General features: G+C 36.9%; 1 protein-coding gene across 1 annotated transcript in view; it reads right to left on the bottom strand.

Moving 5' to 3' along the window:
• LOC132596979 (semaphorin-5A-like) overlaps positions 1-25,960 on the bottom strand; it is a 267,256-nt gene that overhangs the window by 146,386 nt on the left and 94,910 nt on the right. Inside the window, exons 4-5 of the mRNA XM_060295387.1 lie at positions 21,951-22,054; positions 15,841-15,988 (exon numbers count right to left, since the gene is read on the bottom strand). Of these exons, the coding sequence (XP_060151370.1) occupies positions 15,841-15,988; positions 21,951-22,048 (246 nt within the window). The 5' untranslated portion in view covers positions 22,049-22,054. The remainder of the gene's footprint in view (positions 1-15,840; positions 15,989-21,950; positions 22,055-25,960) is intronic.

Below are 25,960 nucleotides of genomic sequence, written 5' to 3' on the forward strand. Positions count from 1 at the left end.
CATAAAAATAAAATATATCCTTCTTTTTAAGCCAGTGAAACATACTACAGTTTCACAATACTATAAACAAAGATTTTTGTAAAATTCTCCATTTCTTAGTTTTGGATTATAATTTCTAGAGATTGTAGATGATTATTCATAAGCCCTAGAAGCATAATTTTCAAGGATTAATTCCTATAATGTATCATTTTCTTTTTTCCCTTCTGTGTCATGCATCATTTTTATACTTGATTGCAGAACTGCTGATGCTAAATTTTATAAAATGTATAGTTTTGTGGCCATCTGCTATACCACATGATCATGTGTACTGATATTATCTCTTTCTCAAGACACTCAAACTCCCTTTAACAAAATTTGACATTTTCACTATGACAATCTTTCATATTTACAAGCTCTTCACCATGATGTTTCAAAAACCTGAAAGCAGATTTCGCATTTCCATTCTTATGAAGATGGATTATCATGTTTAATCTAGGATAATCATAGATCCTTTGCCTTGCACAGAAATATGTGGAAACTTAAGTGAACACATTTAGAAACGACTGTGAAATTACAGGGTTTGTTTTGTGACCTTTTTGATGAAGGCCAGTATCATTTGTTGCTTTGGTAGTAACTGGCCTCATAAAAACCCTTAGATCATCTCCACCAGATACCATATAAGAGTGTAAAGCAATCAATAAGGAAGAATATTTCTGCTAATCAGCATGTGAGTGAATTTCCCCAAACTATGTATCTCATAATAGAAGGGAAGGAAAGGGAAGAACAAAGCTGAGGAGGGTTTCCCACCTGCTTCCTCTGGCCTTGGGGATCTGGGGTTTCAGGGGCTTCTGAGGAGCAAGGTGATGAGGGGAGGGAAGGTGCATAGAAGATAGGATGATTTGGGCTCAAAATGGCTTAAACCCCAGTGGACTTTTCATGTCACATGTCACATGCCTGGGTGGCTCCCGGGCAGAAGGGCTCAGCTTTGCTTTCTGTTTTGCTCCTTCACCCCTTCCTCCCAGAGCCTGTGTCCCTACCCTGAGAGCAGTACATGGGCTGTAGTGGTTGTAGCATCACATCCTCTACACGCCAGCATCCAGAAGAAGAAAGGAGCCCTCCTTGCATCTTCTAGCAGCAAGGGCACATGCTAGGAGTGCCTCAGGTCTCACTGACCAGGATGACCTGTAGGTTGGATAATGGCTGTACAAATAAAAATGCCTAATGCAAGATACCACATCCCCTCCATCACCTGGGATTTCAGCTGCAGCCAAGGAGGACAATCGCTGCAGAGTTAGATGTGGGCTGCATTGTCCATCTCAAGCACATGCCTTACCTCCGGTTGCTTTCCTCCCCAGAACCTCTCTGCAGCGTCAGGAGTTCATCCCAGGACACGTGTCAACCAGCGGGGATCCCATGAAGAGACACTTCTAGGAAGCTTCTGCATCCCTGTCAGCAGTCCTGGAGGATGGAATTTCACAGCCACAGCAGACATCTCCTGATAGGATATCTCCTTCTTCCCTGCTTCATCCCCTCATCTTTCCCATCTGATGCTGTGCAATCATCTCCTAAATAAACTATGTAATCTAAGTCCTTGTCTCAGGCTCTCTAAGGGAAGCTCAAGCTAAAATGCCAGCTTGCCCTTCTCAACAAGGGCAGAGCACTCATGATGCAGAATGCAGTTCACAATGAAGGCTGGCACTCTGCGTGCTTCTGAGGCTTTGAAGAACTCACTGAGTTTTCTTGTGCGGCCACCAAAGGGGTGCTACTAACATCTACACGATTATGGACAGCCCCTTAAAATTATGCAGTGCACAACCTGCACATTGGATGCAGAGAGGGCCCAGAGAGGGAATGGAGTAGGCATCCCTTCTCAGGTGCTTCTGGGTACCAGGGGCATCTCCAAGAATCCTTTCTCCTGGATTCTCAGTTACATGAAGCCACCAACAGTTGTCTGTCATTCTCAGTAAGGCTTTAAAAGGCTTTTTTTCAGCTTTTGGTTTGGATGATTCATTTTATCACATTTGCTGTGGATCATAGTTAACTGGAGTAAAACAAGTTGATGTTTCTGTTTACATTAGAAAAATTGTACTTTTTTGCCTATATTTTTTAAAAGCTTTATTATTTATTTATTTATTTTTGGGCTGCATTGGGTCTTAGTTGCAGCATGCGGGATCTTCGTTGAGGCATGCAGGATCTTTCACTGTGGCGTGCTGGCTTCTTGTTGTGGTGTGCAGGCTTCTCTCTAGTTGTGGTGTGTGGGTTTTCTCTTCTCTATTTGCAGTGTGCAGGCTCCAGGGCATGTGGGCTCTCTAGTTGTGATACGCGGGTTCCAAAGCTCGTGGGCTCTGAAGTTTGTGGCATGCGGGCTCTAGTTGAGGCGCTCAAGCTCAGTAGTTGTGGCGTGCAGGCTTAGTTGTCCCACGGCATGTGGAATCTTAGTTCCCTGACCAGGGATCAAACCCGCGTCCCCTGCATTGTAAGGTGGATTCTTTACCACTGGACCACCAGGGAAGTCCCTCCATTCTTTTTTAGATTATTTTCCCATATAGGCCATTGCAGAGTATTGAGTAGAGTTCCCTGTGCTATACAGTAGGTTCTTACTAGTTATCTATTTTATATATAGTAGTGTGCATATGTCAATCCCATTCTCCCAATTTATTACTCTCCCCTTACCCACTCATAACCATAAGTTTGTTTTCTACGCCTGTAACTCTATTTCTGTTTTGTATATAAGTTCATTTGTACCATTTTTTTAGATTCCACATATAAATGGTATCATATGATATTTATCTCTGTCTGACTTACTTCACTCAGTATGAGAATCTCTACGTCCATCCAAGTTGCTGCAAACGGCATTATTTCATTCTTTTTTATGGCTAATGTTCCATTGTACATATGTACCACACCTTCTTTATCCATTCCTCTGTTGACGGACATTTAGGTTGCCACTATGGAGAACAGTACGGAGGTTTCTTTAAAAATTAGAAATAGAGCTAGCATATGATCCAGCAATCACACTCCCGGGCATATTTCTGGAGAAAACCATAATTCAAAAAGATGCATGCACCTCAGTGTTCATTGTAGCACTATTTACAATAGCCAGGATGAGAAAAATTGTACTTTTAATTATTTTTCTAATATTAGATGGGGTCAGAGTGCTGTGGAGACACCTGTGGCCTACTGAGTCTACAGTTGAATAACTGAATAAAATTCATTAAATTAGTTACAGCACTTAGTGAGCTGCTGTTCTATATGAGACCCAAGAGTGGGGTGGACGCATGTGGGGCACTGGGGGTGCTGGTGTGGAAAACGTCTGAAGCAACACCTACCACCTCGCCTATCAGCTCCTTGAATGACAGAGAGAATAAGAGAGATCATTCAGCAACCCAGTCATCCCAATGTATGTCAAACTTCTGTCTTCCCACTTGCAAGTAAATATAGCACAGAAAATGAGATGTGGTTTAATGAATAACAGTAATAAAATAGTTAACTCTGAGCATTTATTATGCTTTGTAAACCATGGTGCTAAGTTCTTTACATGGATAAATTTATACAATATTAACAAAAACTCAACAAGGTAAGTTCAGTTTCCAGATGAAAAATTAAAATCACAGAGAAGTCAAGGAATATGCCCAAAGTCACACAGTGGGGCAACCCTCTAAGCCTAAGTTTGGTCAGTACCTTCAGAGAAGAAACATTAAAACATCATGGGAATTTTGAGTTAATAAGTATATATTAATATAATGGCATAAAATGTGAGATCCAAATAATGGATTGCTAAATTTTCAAAATGAAAGTAATAAATGTAAAGTTATGTAACTATTAGCTAGGTATATGGTGTTTCTAATGTATGATATTACTTGTAACATGTTTCTCATGGAATATACAATATAGTATTCCATTTATTATTGCTTATGTAATGCTGGAGTATATTTGAGATCTACAAATATATGATGTTGAGTTGCTGTCTTGCACAATTGAAATAATCAATTAAAACTGATTATAAAACAACTTGGAAAAAGTCCATTAACCCTCGAAGGCATTTTAATATGAGTTTGAAAGGCTCCAGTCTCTTCCCACCTTCCTTCTCAAGGCTTCCCCCTTTCCCCTTGGGATGCCATCAAAGGCTATGTGGGCCATGATGAATGTTCTCCAGTTGCCATGTGTCAGCTCTGGACAGTATTACTGCAACTCAGCAGACATTCAATGCATTTCCAGTAAAATACTGTATATGCAAGAACGTTTTGGAGAAAGGCCTTTTAAAAATAATTCTGCTAAAATAACCTTGAAAAAATCTTAAAATGTTGATATGTTTATTTCTTCCCATGGCATCAATTAATCATAACTATTGAAAAATTATCAGTGTCAGAAGTTGGATTCCAATGTTTGAAATAAAACTTCTACATAATATTTAAAATATCTTCAACTTATGGAAGATATCTTTGCTTTTTATTTGTTCAGGCATATTTTAAAAATAATAAATGATTGTTGGGAAGGCCAGAGGTTAATCTGAGAATCCAAATCTCCAAAAAGAACATGGTAAGGCTTTTTGCAGATAATGACTTAAAAAAGACTCATGGATCTCAGAAAGTTTTTTTTCTACTAACTATGCTTTTTAAAATTTAGCCAGGTCATGTCTTGTTGGCCTGAGGCAAATTCACCTAAAGCTTTTCAGAAAAAAAGATTGAAGGTAAAGCAAATCAAAAATTATCTTTTGGGGCTTTTTAACAGTCCTGTTTTGGTGTGATATTTGCTCTGACAAACTAATTTCTCAGTGCTTGTTCCTGTATTTTCCCAAATCAGCCACAGCATCCAGGGGAGAAGAGCCCTTGGCATGAGAGCTGGAATGTAGGCTTTGCTTTGCAAGCTGTGGGGTTTCAGATAAGTGATGAGGTTTCTCTGGGTCTCAACTTCCTCATCTGGAAAATTAGGACCATATAAGATGAGAGAACCTTTTCAAAAGCATTTGGTAAGACCCTAATGTGCTAAACAAGAATAAGGTACTTTGTAATATTGCCATTATTACTCATATCACAAATTTATTTAAGCTTACAATTACCTTTACATTTAGGTTTACATTTATCCTTGGTGGTATTATTTAACACAACTTATAGTGCAGCTTATCGATTTTGATTAGCCTTCCAAGAATCCCTGTGCCAGCATGTTTTGGTTTTAAGGTCTTTCTTTATGACTTTCTCCAAAATTTACAAGCAGCTCATGCAGCTCAATAACAAAAAAACAAACACCCCATCCAAAAATGGGCAGAAGACCTAAATAGACATTTCTCCAAAGAAGATATACAGACTGCCAACAAACACATGAAAGAATGCTCAACATCATTAATCATTAGAGAAATGCAAATCAAAACTACAATGAGATATCATCTCACACCAGTCAGAATGGCCATCATCAAAAAATCTAGAAACAATAAATGCTGGAGAGGGTGTGGAGAAAAGGGAACCCTCTTGCACTGCTGGTGGGAATGTGAATTGGTACAGCCACTATGGAGAACAGTATGCAGGTTCCTTAAAAAACTAAAAATAGAACTACCATATGACCCAGCAATCCCACTACTGGGCATATACCCAGAGAAAACCATAATTCAAAAAGAGTCATGTACCAAAATGTTCATTGCAGCTCTATTTACAATAGCCTAGAGATGGAAACAACCTAAGTGTCCATCATCGGATGAATGGATAAAGAAGATGTGGTACATATATACAATGGAATATTATTCAGCCATATAAAGAAATGAAACTGAGTTATTTGTAGTGAGGTGGATGGACCTAGAGTCTGTCATACAGAGTGAAGTAAGTCAGAAAGAGAAAAACAAATACCGTATGCTAACACATATATATGGAATCTAAGAATAAAAAATGTCATGAAGAACCTAGGGGTGAGACAGGAATAAAGACACAGACCTACTAAAGAATGGACTTGAGGATATGGGGAGGGGGAAGGGTAAGCTGTGACAAAGTGAGAGAGTGGCATGGACATATATACACTACCAAACATAAAATAGATAGCTAGTGGGAAGCAGCCGCATGGCACAGGGATATTGGCTCGGTGCTTTGTGACCACCTAGATGGGTAGGATAGGGAGGGTGGGAGGGAGGGAGACGCAAGAGGGAAGAGATATGGGAACATATGTATATGTATAACTGATTCACTTTTTTATAAAGCAGAAACTAACACACCATTGTAAAGCAATTATACTCCAATAAAGATGGAAAAAAAATTTTAAAAAATAAAAATAAATAAATACATCTAAAAAGGATTTTTTTTAAAGGGTCTTCTGTGGTCATTTTCCTAGATCAGGAAGATTCATGTTAATTCTATGTCCCATGCTGATATCTTTGATCATAGCCTTTGGCCAACCATTTTACTTTTTGTGTGAAATTTCAATAAGGGTATAATTTTGAAATACCAACACTATTTCGGTGTTTGTAATGCAATTGATGTATTTAGCCCAGCACTTATTTCTAATTCTTTAAACCTTTGAGGGAGACTTTGACTTATACCATATTGAGAAACTATTCTATTTACCTAGCATAAATATTCAGGATTCTCCTTCATATCATGTGTTGTAATTTTCAAAGATAAAACTTCATGGATTTTATAATAATTAACTTACAATGTTTATTAATTATTAAATATTATTTAATAATTAGTTACAATAATATAAAAATGCATGTTCTTTATGAGTTTCTCTTCAATTAAATTTCCTTGCTATTGATAATTACCTAATGTTCCTATCACTGTCAGTTGAATAGACCTTATCATAATATTATGAAGATCTGAGGATTTAAAGTGAATGAGTTTTTAAAAAGTAACAACAAGTAATGAGAGTAGGAAGAAAAACTCACACTAAATTGCTCTGAATGTGAGACCTTCTACCAGAACCTCACAGATGACACCATCTTTGACAAAGTAGCCCTGGGAGGGATGGACTGTTGTTGTCTCCTCCTCAGAGAAGGAGGCTGAATCTCAGAAATATCACCTGACTTGTTATCCAGCTTGATATTGATAAAGGATCAAATTTACAACTTGAAATTAAGAAATTACAATGCCTATACTTAGAGCTAGTTTCTATAAAAGACCACTTCAAATCAAACACACTTTATGTCTGAAGATTTGCCAGCTGCAGCTAGAATGTACAAATCAATCATGCTACAAAATCTATGTGACTTTTTGTATGCATGTATGTAAGTATAGCTGATTTACAATATTAGTTTTAGGTGTACAACATAGTGATTCAATATTTTTATAGGTTATACACTATTTATAGTTATTGTAAAATATTGGCTATATTGCCTGTGCTGTACAATATGTCACTGCAGCTTATTTATTTTAAACATTTGTACCTCTTAATCCCCTACTGGTGTTTCACCCCTACCCACTTCCTTCTCCCACTGGTAAACAGTAGTTTGTTCTTTATGTTTGTAAGGCTGTTTCTGTTTTGTTATATTCAATTACTTGTTTCATTTTTCAGATTCCATGTAAGTGATAACATACAATATTTGTTATTCTCTGTCTGACATATTTCACTAAGCATGACACCCTCTGGGTCCATTCATGTGGTTGCAAATGGCAAAACTTCATACATTTTTATGGCTGAGTAATATTCCATTGAATGCATATGCCACATCTTCTTTATCCATTCATTCATTGATGGACACTGAGGATGCTTTCATATGTTGGCTATTGTAAATAGAGCTACTATGAACACTGAAGGCATGTATCTTTTCAAATTAGTGTTTTTATTTCCTTTACATATATACATGGGAGTGGAATTGCTGGATCATATGGTAGTTCTGTTTTTAGTTTTTTATGAGGAACCTCCATATGATTTTCCACAGTGGCTACATGAATTTGCATTCCTACCAAAAGTGTACAAGTGTTTCCTATTCTTCGTATCCTTTCCAGTATTTGTTATTTGTGCTCTTTTTGATGGTAGACATTCTGACAGGTGTGAGGTGATATCTCATTGTGGTTTTGATTTGCATTTCTCTGATGATTAGTGATGTCGAGCATCTTTTAATGTGCCTTTTGGTCATCTGTATGTCTTCTTTGGAAAAATGTCTATTCAAGGCTTCAGCCCATTCTTTAATATGGTTGGTTTTTTTTTTTGATATTGACTTTTATGAGCTGTTTATGTATTTTGGATATTAACCCCTTTTTGGTCATATCATTTGCAAATATTTTCTCCCACTCAGTAGGTTGTTTTTTGCTTTTGTCGATGGTTTCCTTTGCTGTGCAAAAGCTTTTAAAATTTAATTAGGTCCCATTTGTTTATTTTTGCTTTTGTTTCCTTTGCCATAGGAGACAGATCCAAAAAAATATTGCTAAGACTTATGTCAAAGAGTGTTCTGCCTATGTTTTTTTTTAGGAGTTTTATGGTTTCTGGTTTTACACTTAGGTTTTTATTCCATTTTGAGTTTATTTTTGTATATGATGTGAGAAAATGTTCTAATTTCATTTGTTTGCATGCAGCTTCTCCATTTGCCCAGCACCACATATTGAAGAGACTGCTATTTCCCCATCATATAATCTTGCTTCCTTTGTCATAGATGCATTGACAATAGTGTATGGGTTTATTTCTGGGCTCTCCATTCTGTTCCATTGATCTATATGTCTGTTTTTGTGCCAGTATGATATTGTTTTGATTACAGTAGCTTTGTAGTATATTCTGAAGTAAGGGGGCATGATACCTCCAGCTTTATTCTTTTCTCTCAAGATCGCTTTAGCTATTTGTGGTCTTTTGTGTTTTCCATATAAATTTTAGGATTATTTGTTCTAATTCTGTGAAAATGTCATGGGCATTTTGATAGAAATTGCATTAACTCTGTTGATTGCTTTAGGTAGTATGGACCTTTTAACAATATTATTTCAATCTATGAACATAGAATATTTTTCCATCTCTTTGAGTCATTTTGAATTTCCTTCATCAATGTTTTATAGTTTTCATAGTGTAGATCTTTCTTCTCCTTACATAAGTTTATTCCTAGGTATTTTATTTTTGATGCAATTTGAAATGATATTGTTTTCCCTTTCTGATAGTTCATTATTAGTGTATAGAAAAGTAACAGGTTTTTGTATTTAATCTTGTATCCTGCAACTTTATTGAATTCATTTATTAGTTCTAATAGTTTTTTGGTGGAGATTTTAGGGTTTTCTGTACATAATATCATGTCATCTGCAAATAGTGACAGTTTTACTTCTTCCCTTCTAATTTGGATGTCTTATCTTTCTGTTTTTCTTTTTTCTTTTTTTTTTTTTTTTTGGTCTAATTTCTGTGCTTAGGACTTCCAATCCTATATTGAATAGAAGTGGTGAGAATGGGCATCCTTGTCTTGTTCCTGATTTTGGAGGAAACATTTTCAGTTTTCACCATTGAGTATGATGTTAGCTGTGGGTCTGTCATAAATGGTCTTTCTTGTCTTGAGTTATGTTCCCTCTATATGAGCTTTGATGAGAGTTTTTACCATAAATGGATGTTGAATTTTGTCACTTTATCTGCATCTATTGAGATGATCATATGATTTTTATCCTTCCTTTTTTTCATGTGGTATATCACATTGATTAATTTGCAGATATTGAACCATCCTTCCAGCCGTGGAGTAAGTCCCACTTGATAATGGTTTATGATCTCTTATATATATTGTTGAATTCAGTTTGATAATATTTTGTTGAGGGTTTTTGCATCTATTTTCATCAGAGATATTGGACTGTAATTTTCCTTTTTTGTAGTGCTTTTTTTTTTTGGTTTTGGTGTCAGAAAAACGGTGGCCTCATAGAATAAATTTAGGGGTGTTCCCTCCTCTTCAATTTTTTTGGAATAATTTGAGAAGGATAGGTTTTAGCTCCTCTTTAATGTTTGGGAGAATTCCTTTGAGAAGCTGTCTGGTCCTGGACTTCTGTTTGCTGAGACTTTTTTGATCACTAATTCAATTTCACTACTAGTGATCAGTCTTATTCAGATTGTCTATTTTTTCCTGATTCAGTCTCTGAAGATTGTATGTTTCCAGAAATTTATCCATTTCTTATAGGGTACTCAATTTGTTGGCATATAACTGTTCATATAATTTTCTTATATTTTTGTTTCTCTATGATATAAATTATAATTTCTCTTCTTTTACTTCTTGTTTTGTTTATTTCTGATCTCTCTTGTTTTCCTTAATGATCCCAGCTACAGGCTAATCAATTTTGTTTATCTTTAAAAAAAAATAACTGTTGATTTCATTGATCTTTTCTACTGTTTTTTATTTATTTCCCCTTCTGATCTTTATTACTTCCTTCCTTCTGCTGGCTTTGGGTTTTGTTTCTTCTGTTTTTCTAATTCTTTTAAATGGTAGGTTAAGTTGTTTATTTGAAATTTTTCTTGTTTTCTGAGGTAGGTCTGTATCACTATAAATTTCCCTCTTAGAACTGCTTTTGCTGCATCCCATAGATTGTGAAAAGTTGTGTTTTATTTTTATTCATCTCAAAGTATTTTCTGTTACACTTTGATTTCTTCACTGACCCATTGGTTTTTTAGTAGTATGTTGCTTAATCTCCACATGTTTTTTCTACTCCCATTTTTCCTCCTGTAATTGATTTCTAGTTTCATACCACTGAAGTCAGAAAAAATGCTTGATATAATTTCTATCCTCTTAAATTTGTTGCTGCTTATCTTATGGCCTAACATGTGATCTATCTTGGAGACCATTCCATGTGCACTTGAAAAGAATGTGTATTCTACTGTTTTGGGATGGAACGTCCTGTAGATATCTATTAATTCAAACTAGTGTAATGTGTCATTTAAGACTAGTGCTTCCTTATTGATTCTAGAGGATCTGTCCATTGATGTAAGTGAGGTTTTAAATTTCCCTACTTTTATTGTATTATTGTCAATTTCTCGCTTTATCTCTGTTAATATTTGCTTTATATGTTTAGGTGCTCCTATATTAGGTGCATGTATGTTAACAAATGCTATACCAATCATCTTCTTGTATTGATTCCTTTGTCATTTTACAATGCCCTTCTTTGTCTTTTGTTATGGACTTTATTTTAGTCTCATTTTTCTCATATGGGTAGTGCTACCCCTGCTTTCTTTTCATTTTCATTTACATGAAATATTTTTCTATCCCCTCACTTTCAGCCCATGTCTGTCTTTAGCTCTGGATTATCTTGTAGGTAACATATAGATGGGTCTTGTTTTTTATCCTATCAGCCACCTATGTCTTTTGATTGGAGCATTTAGTCAATTGACATTTAAAGTGATTTTTGATAGGTATGTACTTATTGCCATTTTGTTATTTGTTTTCTGATTGTTTTTGTAGTTCTTCTCTCTTCTATTCTTTCATTTCTTTCCTCTGGTTTGATGATTTTCTTTAGTGGTATGATTGTGTTCCTTTCTTTCTAGTTTTTGTGTACCTCATTGTGGTTTTTGATATGTCATTACCATGGGATTCATATATGTTGCTCTATAAGTATATCTACTTGTTTTAAACTGATAGTAATTTAAGTTCACATTCTAAAAGAACTACATTTTTTACTCCTCTCCCCCATGTTTTGTGTTTTTGATGTCATATTTTACATCTTCATGTTTATCCTTTAACTATTTATTTTAGTTTTGGCTGATTTTACAATTTTTGTCTTTTAATCTTCCTACTAGCTTATTTAAATTTTTGATACCCAGTCTTTACTATATATTTGCCTTTACCAGTGGGATTTTTCTTTTCCTATAAATTCTTACTTCTTGTTGTACCCTTTTGTTTTACACTTAGAGAAGACCTTTTAACACTTCTTTTAGGGTAAGTTTAGTATTAATGAATTCTCTTAGTTTTTGCTTTTCTGAGAAGTTCTTTAACTCTCATTCAATTCTGAATGATGATCTTGATGGGTAGAATACCCTAGGTTGTAAGTTTTTTCTCTTTCTGCACTTAAATATATCATGCCACTCCTTTCTGTCCTGCAAAGTTTCTGCAGATAAATCTACTGATAGCCTTATGGGACTTCCCTTGTATGTGACTCTTTGTTTTTCTCTTGTTGCTTTGAGAATTCCTTCTTTAACTTTTGCCATTTTAATTATCATATGTCTTTGTGTGTGTCTCTTTAGGTTCATCTTGTTTGGGACCCTGTGCTTCCTTCACCTGGATATATGTTTCCTTCTTCAGGTTTGGGAAGTTTTCAGCTATGATTTCATCTAATACATTTTTGACCCCTTTTTCTCTCCTCTCTTCTGGGACCCCTACAATGAGAATGTTATAATGCTTGATGTTGTCTCAGAGGTTCCTTAAACTATCCTCATTTTTTAATTTGTTTTTTTTTTGTTGTTGTTCTTTTTGGGTGATCTTCATTATCCTATCTTCCAGATCACTTATGTGTTTTTCTGTATCATCTAGTCTGCCGTTAATTCCTTCTATTGTATTTATCATTTCAGTTATCATATTCTTCAGCTCTGACTGGTTATTTTATCAAAATTTCCAGTTCCTTGTTAAAATTCTCACTGTGTTCATCTATTCTTTTTCAGTTAGCATTCTTATTACTAATGCTTTGAACTCTTTATCTGCTAAATTATTTATCTCTGTTTCATTAGTTGCTTTTTCAGGATTTTTTCCTTGTTCTTACATTTGAGACAAACTCCTCTGTCTTCTAATTTTGTTTAACTTTTCCTGTATCCTATGAAATTAGCTAAAACATTTACTTATCCCACTTTTGAAAGGGTGTCCTTATTTTCTATTGTCCCATGCAATCTGCAGGTGCCCAGTGTCTTTGGTGGGAGAGCTGGATTTGATGTGAACACAAGCCATGTCTTTCCTCAGGGTGTGCTAGTACCTATCACTTTGGTGGGAGGTGGGGCTGGAGACAGAGGAGCTACAGCCAGAGTCAGGTGTGGGCCAGGGCTTCTTGGTGGCCTTCATCACCCAATCAGGGGCAGGGTTGGGACCCAAGGTGCTGGAGCAGAATCTTTGAGGGTTGGGCCCAAGCTGGTTCCATTCCCTCTAAGTCTACACTCTCTTCTTTCCCAACAACAGCACCTTCACCCCAGAGGGAGCAGCATTAAAGCAACAGAGGCTGCAGTGGGTACTCAGTGCAGACTGTGGTGCATGCTGGATGATCCCAGCACACCAGTCAGAGCTCAAGACAGCTTCCAATCCACCACCTCCACAAGCTTCAACAATGGCTGCCCTCACTTTGTTCAAATGCAGTTTCAGCTCCAAGTCTGTTCTGTCCACACAAGTGTGCACTCTTCTCAGCAACTGCAGTCTTTGCCTTAGTGGAGAACTGCGTGGGAGCTAGAGGGGTCAGGTAGGGTGTTCAGCATGGGCTGGGACACATGCTGGGGTGGCTACAGGGTAGACTAGAGCCCTGGGTAGTTTCAGTCTGCTTCCTCCGCCTTGCTCCTGGGAGTAAGCAAGTGTGTTTGTGTTCTTCCTGAACAGTCTAGGTTTCTTACAGCTCTCCTGTAAGCCCCACTGGTTTTCAACCTAGTCAAAGGGACTTGCCTTCCAGTGTTAGACCCTAGGGCTGGGATGCCCAATATGTGGCTTGAACTCCTAACCCCCTAGGGAGTTATAAGTCCATCCTATATATAATTTGGGTTCTTATATATTAAAAAGATTAAATAAATGTCTCAGAATGCTATCAGACAACTTTTTTAAAAAGTCCAACAAATATTCAGTAAAGAACTAACTCTCCAAGCCTGTGATATCCCTCTCTTCTTCTGTGTCCCCTGCTAGTGGCATGAGTCCCAACCTGATCACTTCTTCCCCCTTCCTACCTAACTCTGTGTGGGTCTTTCTTTACAGCCTTGGTTGTAGAGGAGCCTTTCTGTTAGTCTCCACTTTGTTTTCAGTGAGAGTTGCTCCACATGTAGATGGATTTTTGATGTGTTCATGTGAGGAGGTGAGCTCAACATCCTCCTACTCTGCCATCTTGCTCTCCTCCTTGTGACTTTTCTTTTTAAATAAATTTCTTGGACATTTAATGGAGATAATACATTTTCCAAGCAATCTGAAGAAACTTAACTCGTGCTTCAACTGTTCTACATTTATTAATTTACCTGAGCCAGCATTCCTGCCTTAGGCAAGACAGAAGCTGGAACAAATAAGGAAAACAATTTTTGTACTTCTACATAAGGAAATAGATTGATTGATTATGCCAATTACATCTGCTAGGAAGTAAACTCCAGTAGGGAGAAAAAGAACACAACCTAAAACCCCAACTAGAGTTATTAGAGACCTATGCAAAGTTCTCCTGGATTTAGAAACTGGTATTGCATTTATTTCATAAGCTATCTGTTATTAAATATAAATGCAAACAACATATTATTTAAATATAAACAACAAATTCAGCACCATCTTGAGGAAGTACTTAATCATTCACATTTATAATCACAAGAAAATATATGTATGTATATGAGATATGTTAGTTTTTCCTTAATATACTTTTTTGTTATAGTAAAATATCATATGGGTGATACTGTTGAAGGCAATAAGCAATTATAAATGAATGATGTAAAATGCATTCAGATTTCTTAGTACCTCAACTTTCTTAGAAACTAAAGGCAAGAAGATTAAGAAGATCAACTCTGTTGGGTTCCATCCCTGTTGTTCCCCAGCAGATGAGGCAAATGTCCATGTGGGATTGTAGACCCTAGTCTCCAGACACTTGTTCAGGAAGCTACATGCTTCAGCAAAGAGTAGAGCTACCACACTGGGTTTATTTTTCTAGAGCATGTGGGTGTTCATTATAATTACCATGAATTACCTTCACATTTATAAAAAGTTTTAAATTTGAGCATCTGAAAAGTCAATAAATACTTCATCCTATATATAGACTAAGATTTTTCTTAATCCAAAGTTAGTTCAGGCTGACCTAGAAACAAGTGCCTCTATAATCAGTAATAGATTCTATTACGGCTACTACAATCTCTTTGCCAGTTTGAAAGGAAAGAAACGTAACTACAAATCCCGGTAACCAAAATCTCCTTGGATCAGGCATAGTATCTGATGAAGCACCTCTAACCTCCTCCTCTCTCTGAATTTCCCAAGGCTATCTGGGCTGTTTGATTTTTGCATCTCACAAAAAAGCTTTACAGCAGCGCAAAAACACTGTTCAACTTCATGAACCAAGGGTCCAAAGTACTGCAAAGACATACTGGAAAGATCAGGGAGGAAGCATGCCAAACCAGAGCTGCTCAGGCTGAACCTCTTCACCAAAACCACCCTACTGTCTCTGTATCTACTCTGCAGTGCCAGCACCAGGGACAGGTGAAAGCCCATGTTTAGTCATTCTGGCAGCTGGCACAGGAAGAGCAACAACAGGCCTTTGGGAAGGTGCTTGCCCAAATGAAACTTTATTTGAGCAGTTCAGTGTTAAAGGAAATATGATCTGCGAAGGCAAAGAAAAATGAAACCATAGATTGTGATTTATTTCCTCTGAATTAGTACCAATTTGCTCTGACTTCAGAGTTTTCTTACCCTCATAGTGTGTCAGGTTAATCCTGCATTCTATACCTTAGCATGGGCTTAGAATGGAAAGCTCCTTTCATTTTCCCAGACCAAATATTGTGTCCAGAATTAAGCACTCTAACTTTTTTGTCATAGCACAGAAATCAGAACTGAGAAATTTCTAGGCTAGGTCTACTTAGCTCAGGAAGCCTATAGGCTACTCTGACCTTTCAATATTTCCCCTGGACATTCTTATTAACCAGAGAAATTTGTGTGATTCACAGCATCTAGTGTTTGCAGAACATCTTGTGTTTGCAGAGCATTCAGAGTTTGTAGAACACCTTGTGTTTGCAGAGCATCTAGTGTGTGCTGACTCTGGACTCCCAGCTCTAGACTGCGGGCTGGGGATGAGGAGGGCTACTCACCACACTACAGCCCGCACAGTCAGGACCATTCTCGCAGGTTCTGCGGCGAGCTTGAATGCCGCCTCCACACTGTGCTGTGCACCGTTCCCAGGGACCCCAGCCTGTCCAGAACATGTGTGGGGGGCACAGCAGATGCTCATTGCAGTATCTGTAATGAGGAAACCAAGAGGAAAAAGCAAGGGTTTAGTGGAACGTGAGGCCACAGGCTTTCCACTCTCTGGCCCTGCACAGGATGTTGAACCCATGGGCATGCTCCGCGTGAGGGGCGTTTCGTGTTCTGGGTGGTCACCCAGGGAAGGAGGCAGATGTGGCGCTGGTCATGCTGTGTGTGCACAGACAATGGGATGCGCAGGAGACAACGAGGAAAATGCTGGACTCACCATGCAGGATGGATCTTCCCGTGCAACCAATTAAAGGAGAAACAAACAAAAACCCCTTCAAGCAGACACCCAAATGGGGGAACATATAGAAAAACATTTCATATAGAACATGGATATTCTAAACATGCAAATTAAAAACTAAGATAGGATTAAAATATTAAACCAAGGGCAAAAGTGCTCCCTCTGTATATGTATAGGCATGCACACACACATATATTTTATAAAATATTTTACTATACATATATATATTTCTATAATTTTAAAAAATGTAAACAGTGATTTTTTTGAAGTAAGTCCCTCCTATATATTATTTGGGTTCTTATGTTTTATATTTTAAAAAATGTTAAATAAACGTCTCAAAATACTGTCCGACAACTTTTGAAAAAAGTCCAACAGATAGATATCCAAAAGAACAGGGAGATCAGCTCGGTGCTTTGTGACCGCCTGGAGGGGTGGGATAGGGAGGGTGGGAGGGAGGGAGACGCAAGCGGGAAGAGATATGGGAATAAATGTATATATATAACTGATTCATTTTGTTGTGAAGCTGAAACTAACATACCATTGTAAAGCAATTATACTCCAATAAAGATGTTAAAAAAATAAAAATAAAAAACAAAAACAAAAAAACAAAAAACAAAAAAAAAAAGAACTGAATTCCTACCTTTGAATAATGATCCTACTTTTAAATTTTTGAACATTCTTCTATGTATACTCCTATATTTCCAGTTTTTAGTTACATATCTAAAGTCTTGTTTATCCTTATAATTAGGCATTCTCTACACTCTTTGGTATAACAAATCTAAAATGCATTTCAAACTAAAATTTCTATGTGAAGCATTGTGAAAGAAAAAAGAAAAAACATTGTTCTCCAGTTCACTGCCTCTAGGGGTGAATAGGTTTGTCTGAATATAGTAAAATTCAGTGAAACACGTTCAGTGATCTAAAGGTCTATTTAAATTTAATAGTTTGTGTACTAAGTCTACTAGGAATAGACTTCTAGGGAACAGTAGGACACCCTTTTCTCCCTTTTCCTTCCCAGATTATCCTCCTTTAGAAATAGGTGGCAAAGGTTCCTGTCTTCTAAGCTAGGTCAGTCACCTTTAATGTCATCATTGCCAATTATGGCTTAACACTGCAGGACACTATGCAAAGGAAATTGCAAAGATCTCTTCCTGACCACAGATGTACATAACTCAAGATGAACACAAGGAAAAGGACAAAATCTCAGGATGTGCAGGACAGAAAACATTATGTTAGCACAGTAATACCATTTCATTGTGTACATACAAAGGAAATGCATCTTCAGAGTAGAATAAGGGAAAATGATAGCTAGTAACTACAAAAAGTAATTTAGGGTGTATAGTTTCCTGACAGTCAATCCAGGGAAGTGACAACTTCTTTTCCTTCAAATCAGAAAAACTTCCTGATAAAATGTAGAATGTAATGTCAAATTGAAAGTTATCAACAAGGTGGGGCATCTTGAGCATCAGGTGATGTTTTAAAGAAAAATGAAAGGTAGCAGTAGTACGAGTGAAGTGAAAAATGTTATTTAAGAGAAGAGAGAAAGAAAGGAAATGATAAATAAACTAGGATAACTGGTTTTTATGGTATAGTGAGGATGAGCTTGAACTTTATTTTTAAAGAATTGAGAAGGTTCCACAAAGCTCCAGAGACAAAATAGCTCTGTCAGCGTAAACAGTGAAGGCTCATCCCCAGGAGTTGGTACATCATGTCCTGGTGCCCAAGAGCCCTGAGATTTCAGGAGCTGACCATTTCAGTGTAGGGTCTGAGCCCTCAGATAGATGAGGCCACCAGCTGGAAGAGCTCATGGCACAAACATAAGCCAGTCTTTGATGTGGAACTTTCAGACTGAATCAGGAGACTAGAAACAAATGCCAAACACCAAATAGCAAGAGTGCAATTTAACTGTGTGTTGACATAACCAAAATCGGGACTGTGTTGAAGCTGGAATCAGGGTGAACCAATGAATGAAGACCAAGGAAACGATGTTCAAGAATGTTGGTATTCCTGCTCACGTTAAGTATGAATGGCTCTGACAGTGGAGTATGTCCACTGAGGCTTATATGTACAAGTAGAGGAGACATTACCACAATCAAAGTGAGAGATAACAAATACCTAGACAAATGTGATGGTTGTCATATGAGAGAGAGAGACTTAGGGCATATATTTTATACGGGGTTTGGTAAAAACAGAAATAAGATTTCTCACCTGTGTTAATATATTGAGTAAAACAAATCAAAAAAAAGCAGTAATGTCAAAAATCAAGGTCTCATCTTGGAGGAGGGAGGGAGGCATTCTTAGTTTCAGAGAAAGATTCTTTAATATGTCATGGTTGAGGATCTTCTAGAACGCCAGAAAATCGATCTGGCGAAGAGATACCGTATAATACGAGTGCATTTCTGTAAACACTTAAATATAGAAATAACCTATGTATATTGCCTAGCTATCTTTCTTTTCTCTCATCTTATATTTCTAAGATAAAAGAGAAAAGTTAGACTTCCTTCTCAAGATAACTTATTCTTCCCTTGCCCCAAGTCCCCATGCCTAAGACCTTTAGACATTCTTATTTTCCTCTGTATCCTCGTGTAAAAAGGAAGAGGGAAGTTTTTTTTCTAGTTAAGAGAGAGTAGTGTCTGGATAGAAGTTGTGAAGCCAGGTTATAAAAAAAGGCAAAATAAAATTAAAGATACAATTGATTGAAAGAATTTGACCTTAGGAGGTATATGCAAATGTGCATGCAGAGTTAGAATAAGTAAAACTTAGCAACTACTCAGTAAATATTAATATATGTGTTGGTGCATGGAGTATTCCAGGAGGAAATTGGGATTTATTTTGAGAATATTTTTTCAAGTCAGAAATGCTGACCAAACTCTCAGTGTTTATTTCCAAATATCCCTATGTAATTTCTCTCACTGTAATTAGAATAGGAAATAGAAAAGAGCCGACTCACCGTCATTTAAAAGGTATAAGTTGCCTAGATTCTATGACATTAATTTCAGCTTCAATAAAATAAGGGGTAAGGAGGGCAAAGAATCATCTTTCTTTAAAATGCTCATAAAATTCTTGACTTTTAATAAACACAGGGCAGCTGAGCTACCATTTTCCCCATAGAAAAATAAACTACAGTGCACAAGTACCTTCTTACTGCCCACAGCAGGACATCTCTGAAAACACTAGACATCTTCTTATAGTTAAAAAAGAATGCCAAAATGAAACAAAACACAAACTGCAATATAACTCTGAAAGGGGCATGTAGCACGGAGTTTTCAGGAAGTTTTATTATCTATTAGGCTGCATTTCAAGCTTATTAAAAATCTCCTTTCTTTTTTTTCCTCTTCCTCCTTTAAGTTCCTTTTTTCCTTCAAGCCACGATTCTGCAGGAGTCCTCTGAAATAAGCCATAGAAGGATCTGTTAAAATGCCACCATTTGAAATTGCAGGATGTCTAGCAAGGAGGTCAGAAGGGAAATAGAAATTGCTAGATTAGCTCTGTCCCTTTGTATCAGGATTTTCACTCAAGAACCCGACCTAGGAGGGACTGCTCAGAGGCAAAACCCTTACAAGCCCTCAACCCTGGATTCTCCACAACTGTGAGAAAGCAGTTTCCCTCAGACCTCCTCTCCCCCCACCCCAAATGACTTGTGTTCCTGAGAGAGTGGTCTCAAGTTACTCTTGATCATAAACAATAGTGGGAATGGGAAGTTATTTACTTTAGAGACTTTGAAATTGCTTGTTTGGGGTTTTTAAAATTTGTTTAATAGACAAATATCTACACGTTGGATAAGTTCTTGGGATTTTAGTCCTGCAGTCTTCTGCACACTATTGACTTTTACCAATTTTTTGAATTTTACTGGATCTCTTGGGCATCTAGCATTTTAAAGCATCTAAAGTCACAGATGCATTTCAAGATGCATTAAAAATTAAATTCTTAGTTTTGCTACATGATGGCTTATTTTCATTTATTTAAAAGCAATTATTGTTTCTCCATAAATTATCCATCTTCTATAATCTTAGTCTCTGCTAAAGACATTATTTTTATAATCCCATAGGAACTAAATTTATCAACATTATACACATTTTATTTCATATTTCTTTATGCTATAAATTGTGTTTGGTTCTTATTCATCTCATTTGTTAATTAGATTTCCATTTTTCTTCCATTAATGAAATAAATTATAAATGCTACTGCTGTAAACAAGTAACATTTTAAACATATAAGCTCTTCAACCAAGCTCGCCATCCCAATTTTCCCTGAAGACAGCTTTATAGAGAGTTGCACATGGATAGCCAGCGTACACATGTACCCGGAGTAAGGGAGCTTGATCCTCACTTCATGGACCATTGCTCAGCCTGAGGAAGTTCATGGCAGGTTGATAGCAGGGAGAGTGTCCTGATTCCTGAGGCAGCCCAGCAAAGTGGGAGAGCACTTGCCTGACCTTCTAATATTTTAGAAGATCTCAAAATTTTAACCAATCTTAAAATGTACAAGGTTCTTAAATAGCAAGGAGACGACTCAACCCAACAACTCTACTCATCAACTGGGATTAAACAGTGATGGACCTGGCATAGGACTGTGTCATGGGATTGCTTCACAAATAACAAACCCTGCTTTGTCAACATCATCCTTCTGTTTTACTTTTTACTAAAAAAGGAAAGACATCTTCATTGGTACCTGGGGAACATGGTGAAGAAAGAAAGGGCAGAGTCACTGGTTTATTTATTAGTTGTAATATATACCTAGTAAAGGTATTAGTAAATCTGTAGTTCTTGTACTTTGGAATATTAACCAAACATCAAATATCTGGTTGCAGTATTTACGTAAGAGGCTTCCTCAGTAAAGTGCCCTTTGAAGTGGTATCACCTGATACAGCATTAATACAACTTAATTAAAAGATCATTGTAAGCCATTTGCTCTTTCATTAATCAAAACAAAGAGAAGCATATATCAGCATAGCAGAATAAGAATCTTAAAAACGATGTGAAATTTATCTACACTAATTCTTAACAATAACCATAAAACATAATACACTGTAAACATACAGGAAAGAACTGAAATTCAAAACCACAATTTTGTGAGGTTGAAAACAAATGTTCTAATTTTATACAAAGGGACCAACAGTTAAATCCAAGCCTGAGCTTCAATGTCATCATGATGAACTGGGAAACAGGGAAAACAACCTCCCAATTTTGTTTATACTGCAGCTTAATTTAGGGCATTTTCAGTGAGAATGGTAGGTAGTTATAAAATATAACCAAAATCCTGAAAATGTTCTGGGATGTGCTGTAGCTGCTTATTTCATGTTAGCTGCTTTACTTCATCTGACTGTATCTTAAACCTGGAACTTTATTAGGTCCTATTCAGAATCATAGGTTTTGGAGATCTGTCTAGTTGAATTCTAAAGAGCATAATTCATTTTCTAGCAGACTCAGTTTTTGAATGTACAGGGAACACAGAGAGAAGAGACTTGGAACAGTGGTGCCTGATGAGGAAGAGCTCAGGTCAGCAAACACCGAAGGCACCACTCAGGTCCAGGAATGCTGTCTGCTTAGGTTTGAATAAAAGGATGACAGAAAGAGAAGAGGAGGATTCAGCTCAACAGAAAAGGATGCCGTAGGTAAGCAAAGCTAGATCCACACCTCAAACTACAGGTAAATCGTTCCATGCTGGGAATGTGAGGATGGTGATGCTAGGAGCAGAGCGAGTGCCTACCTTTCCTCATGGTTCTGTCCCGTATACACCTGGCACATCTGGCAGCTGAACCCACAGGTGGCACCACAAGAAAACCATGAAATCCAGGGGTGCAGCATCAATTCCTGGGGGAGGGGGAAGCAATGAGATCACTCTATCAAAACTGGCTCAGAATCCAACCTGTCTCTCTACTTGCTCCCAAATTCACATGTTCCTGTATGTCTGAGAGTGAGGCTGTGTGAGAAACAAAGGAAGAAGAGTCATGGGACTGAATAGACCATGTCATCTCAGTTGCTGCACGGTTATTTGAAGTAGCTGGTTTTAAACTCAAAAGGGAAATTGAAAAATATATTTTAAAATGCATTGTAAATAATTCAAAAGAGTTACACTAGATACAATTAAAAAGTTTAATCATGAAAAAAAAGAAGGCAAACCACATTGAAATATATTTAGAGATAATCCCCCTAAACACCAGATATTTTATTAATTCTGCCACAATTACTACACTTTTTATATAATGTAAGACAAAATCACATTTGAACAAAAAATCACCCAAACATATGTACAATCATTGTCCTAAAATCTTTTAACATTAGTGCAAATCAGCAATTCTTTTGACAGCAGTCACAGAAATAAATAGGTGTTGTCATAGTCAAGACCAGACAAAACTTTATGTAAAATGAAGGGACTATTTAAATTGAGACTTCTAATTATTGCTTTTCAAACTGACAATGATTCAAAGAACAGAATTAAGGAGTTCAAATTACATATATAGTATATTGATATAATACAAATGATCTTATAAGATATATTGATATCATAAAATAAACCATTAGTGATAGATATAGAAATTTGGCTAATATTGCATTTCTTCCTTTAATATTTACATTTAGAATATTTTAGAACTTAAAAATATCCTCTCAGTTGAAAGACTTTATTGAAATCTGTTTTATCCTTTCTTGTTTTGAATTTTATTTTTTTTTTTATACAGCAGGTCCCTATTAGGTATCTATTTTATACATATTAGTATATAAATGTCAATCCCAATCTCCCAATTCATCCCACCACCACCAAGCCCCTCCTGTTTCCTCCCTTGGTGTCCGTATGTTTGTTTTCTACATCTGTGTCTCTATTTCTGCCTTGAAAACTGCTTCATCTGTATCACTTTTCTAGATTCCATATGTATGCGTTACTATACGATATTTGTTTTATTCTTTCTGACTTACTTCACTCTGTATGACATTGTCTAGGTCCATCCACATCTCTACAAATGGCCCAGTTTCGTTCCTTTTTATGGCTGAGTAATAGTCTATTGTATATATGTGCCACATCTTCTTTACCCATTCATCTGTCAATGGACACTTAAGTTGCTTCCATGTCCTGGCTATTGTAAATAGTGCTGCAATGAACATTGTGGTACATGTCTCTTTTTGAATTATGGTTTTCTCAGGGTATATGCCCAGTAGTGGGAGTGCTGGGTCATATGGTAGCTCTATTTTTAGTTTTTCAATGAACCTCCATAGTGGCTGTATCCATTTACATTCCCACCAACAGTGCAAGAGTGTTCCCTTTTCTCCACACCCTCTCCAGCATTTGTTGTTTGTAGGTTTTCTGATGATGCCCATTCTAACTAGTGTGAGGTGATACCTCATTGTAGTTTTGATTTGCATTTCTCTAACAATTAGTGAGGTTGAGCAGCTTTTACATGTGCCTCTTGGCTATCTGTATGTTTTCCTTGGAGAAATGCCTATTTAGGTCTTCTGCCCAGGTTTTGACTGGGTGGTTTGTTTTTTCAATATTGAGCTGCATGAGCTGTTTATATATTTTGGAGAATAATCCTTTGTCCATTGATTCGTTTGCAAATATTTTCTCCCATTCTAAGGGTTGTCTTTTTGTCTTTATAGTTTCCTTTGTTGTGCAAGAGCTTTTAAGTTTCATTAGGTCCCATTTGTTTATTTTTGTTTTACTTCCATTATTCTAGGAGGTGGGTCAAAAAAGATCTTGCTGTGATTTACATCAAAGAGTGTTCTTCCTATGTTTTCTTCTAAGAGTTTTACAGTGTCTGGCCTTACATTTAGGTCTCTAATCCATTTTGAGTTTATTTTTGTGTATGGTGTTAGGGGGTGTTCTAATTTCATTCTTTTACATGTAGCTGTCCAGCTTTCCCAGCACCACTTATTGAAGAGACTGTCTTTTCTGCATTGTATATCCTTGCCTCCTTTGTCATAGATTAGTTGACCATAGGTGTGTGGGTTTATCTCCGGGCTTTCTATCCTGTTCCATTTACCTATACTTCAGTTTTTGTGCCAGTACCATATTGTCTTGATTACTGTAGCTTTGTAGTATAGTCTGAAGTCAGGGAGTCTGATGCCTCCAGCTCTGTTTTTTCCCTCAAGATTACTTTTGCTATTCGGGGTCTTCGCTGTCTCCATACAAATTTTAAGATTTTTTCTTCTAGTTCTTTAAAAAGTGCCATTGGTATTTTGATAGGGGTTGCATTGAATCTGTAGATTGCTTTGGGTAGAATAGTCATTTTCACAATATTGATACTTCCAATCCAAGAACATGGTATATCTCTCCATTTGTATGTGTCATCTTTGATTACCTTCATCAGTGTCTTATAGTTTTCTGAGTACAGGTCTTTTACCTCATTATGTAGGTTTATTCCTAGGTATTTTATTCTTGTTGTTGCGATGGTAAATGGGATTGTTTCCTTAATTTCTCTTTCTGATCTGTCATTGTTAGTGTATAGGAAGGCAAGAGATTTCTGTGCATTAATTTTGTATCCTTCAACTTTAACAAATTCATTGATTAGCTCTAGTAGTTTTCTGGTGGCATCTTTAGGATTATCTATGTATAGTAACATGTTCTCTGCAAACAGTGACAGTTTTACTTCTTCTTTTCCAGTTTGTATTCCTTTTATTTCTTTTTCTTCTCTGATTGTCGTGGCTAAGACTTCCAAAACTATGTTGAATAATAGTGGCAAGTGTGGACATCCTTGTCTTTTTCCTGATCTTAGAGGAAATGGTTTCAGTTTTTCACCATTGAGAATGATGTTTGCTGTGGGTTTGTCATATATGCCCTTTATTATGTTGAGGTAGGTTCCCTGTATGTGTACTTTCTGGGAAATTTTTATCATAAATAGGTGTTGAATTTTGTCAAAAGCTTTTTCTGCCTCTATTGAGATGATCACATGTTTTTTATCCTTCAATTTGTTGATATGGTGTATCACATTGATTGTTTTGTGTATATTAAAGAATCCCTGCATCTCTGGGATAAATCCCACTTGATCATGGTGCATGATCCTTTTGTTTTTGTTTTGTTTTTGCGGTACGCAGGCCTCTCACTCTTGTGGCCTCTCCTGTTGCAGAGCACAGGCTCCAGACGCGCAGGCTCAGTGGCCATGGCTCACGGGCCCAGCCACTCCGCAGCATGTGGGATCTTCCCGGACTGGGGCACGAACTTGTGTCCCCTGCATCAGCAGGCGGACTCTCAACCACTGCGCCACCAGGGAAGCCCTATGATCCTTTTAATGTGTTGTTGGATTCTGTTTGCTAGTAGTTTGTTGAGGATTTTTGCATCTATATTCATCAGTGATACTGGTCTGTAATTTTCTTTTTTTGTAATATCTTTGTCTGGTTTTGGTATCAGGGTGATGGTGGCCTCATAGAATGAGTTTGGGAGTGTTCCTTCCTCTGCAATTTTTTGGAAGAGTTTGAGAAGGATGGGTGTTAGCTCTTCTCTAAATGTTTGATAGAATTCACCTGTGAAGCCATCTGGTCCTGGACTTTTGTTTGTTGGAAGATTTTTAATCACAGTTTCAATTTCATTACTTGTGATTGGTCTGTTCATATTTTCCATTTCTTCCTGGTTCAGTCTTGGAAGCTTATACCTTTCTAAGAATTTGTCCATTTCTCCCAGGTTGTCCATTTTATTGGCATAGAGTTGCTTGTAGTAGTCTCTTATGATGCTTTTTATTTCTGCGGTGTCTGTTGTAACTTCTCCTTTTCAATTTCTAATTTTATTGATTT

The sequence above is a fragment of the Globicephala melas genome, chromosome 3 (genome assembly GCF_963455315.2).
Source record: "Globicephala melas chromosome 3, mGloMel1.2, whole genome shotgun sequence".
Classification (NCBI taxonomy): Eukaryota; Metazoa; Chordata; class Mammalia; order Artiodactyla; family Delphinidae; genus Globicephala; species Globicephala melas.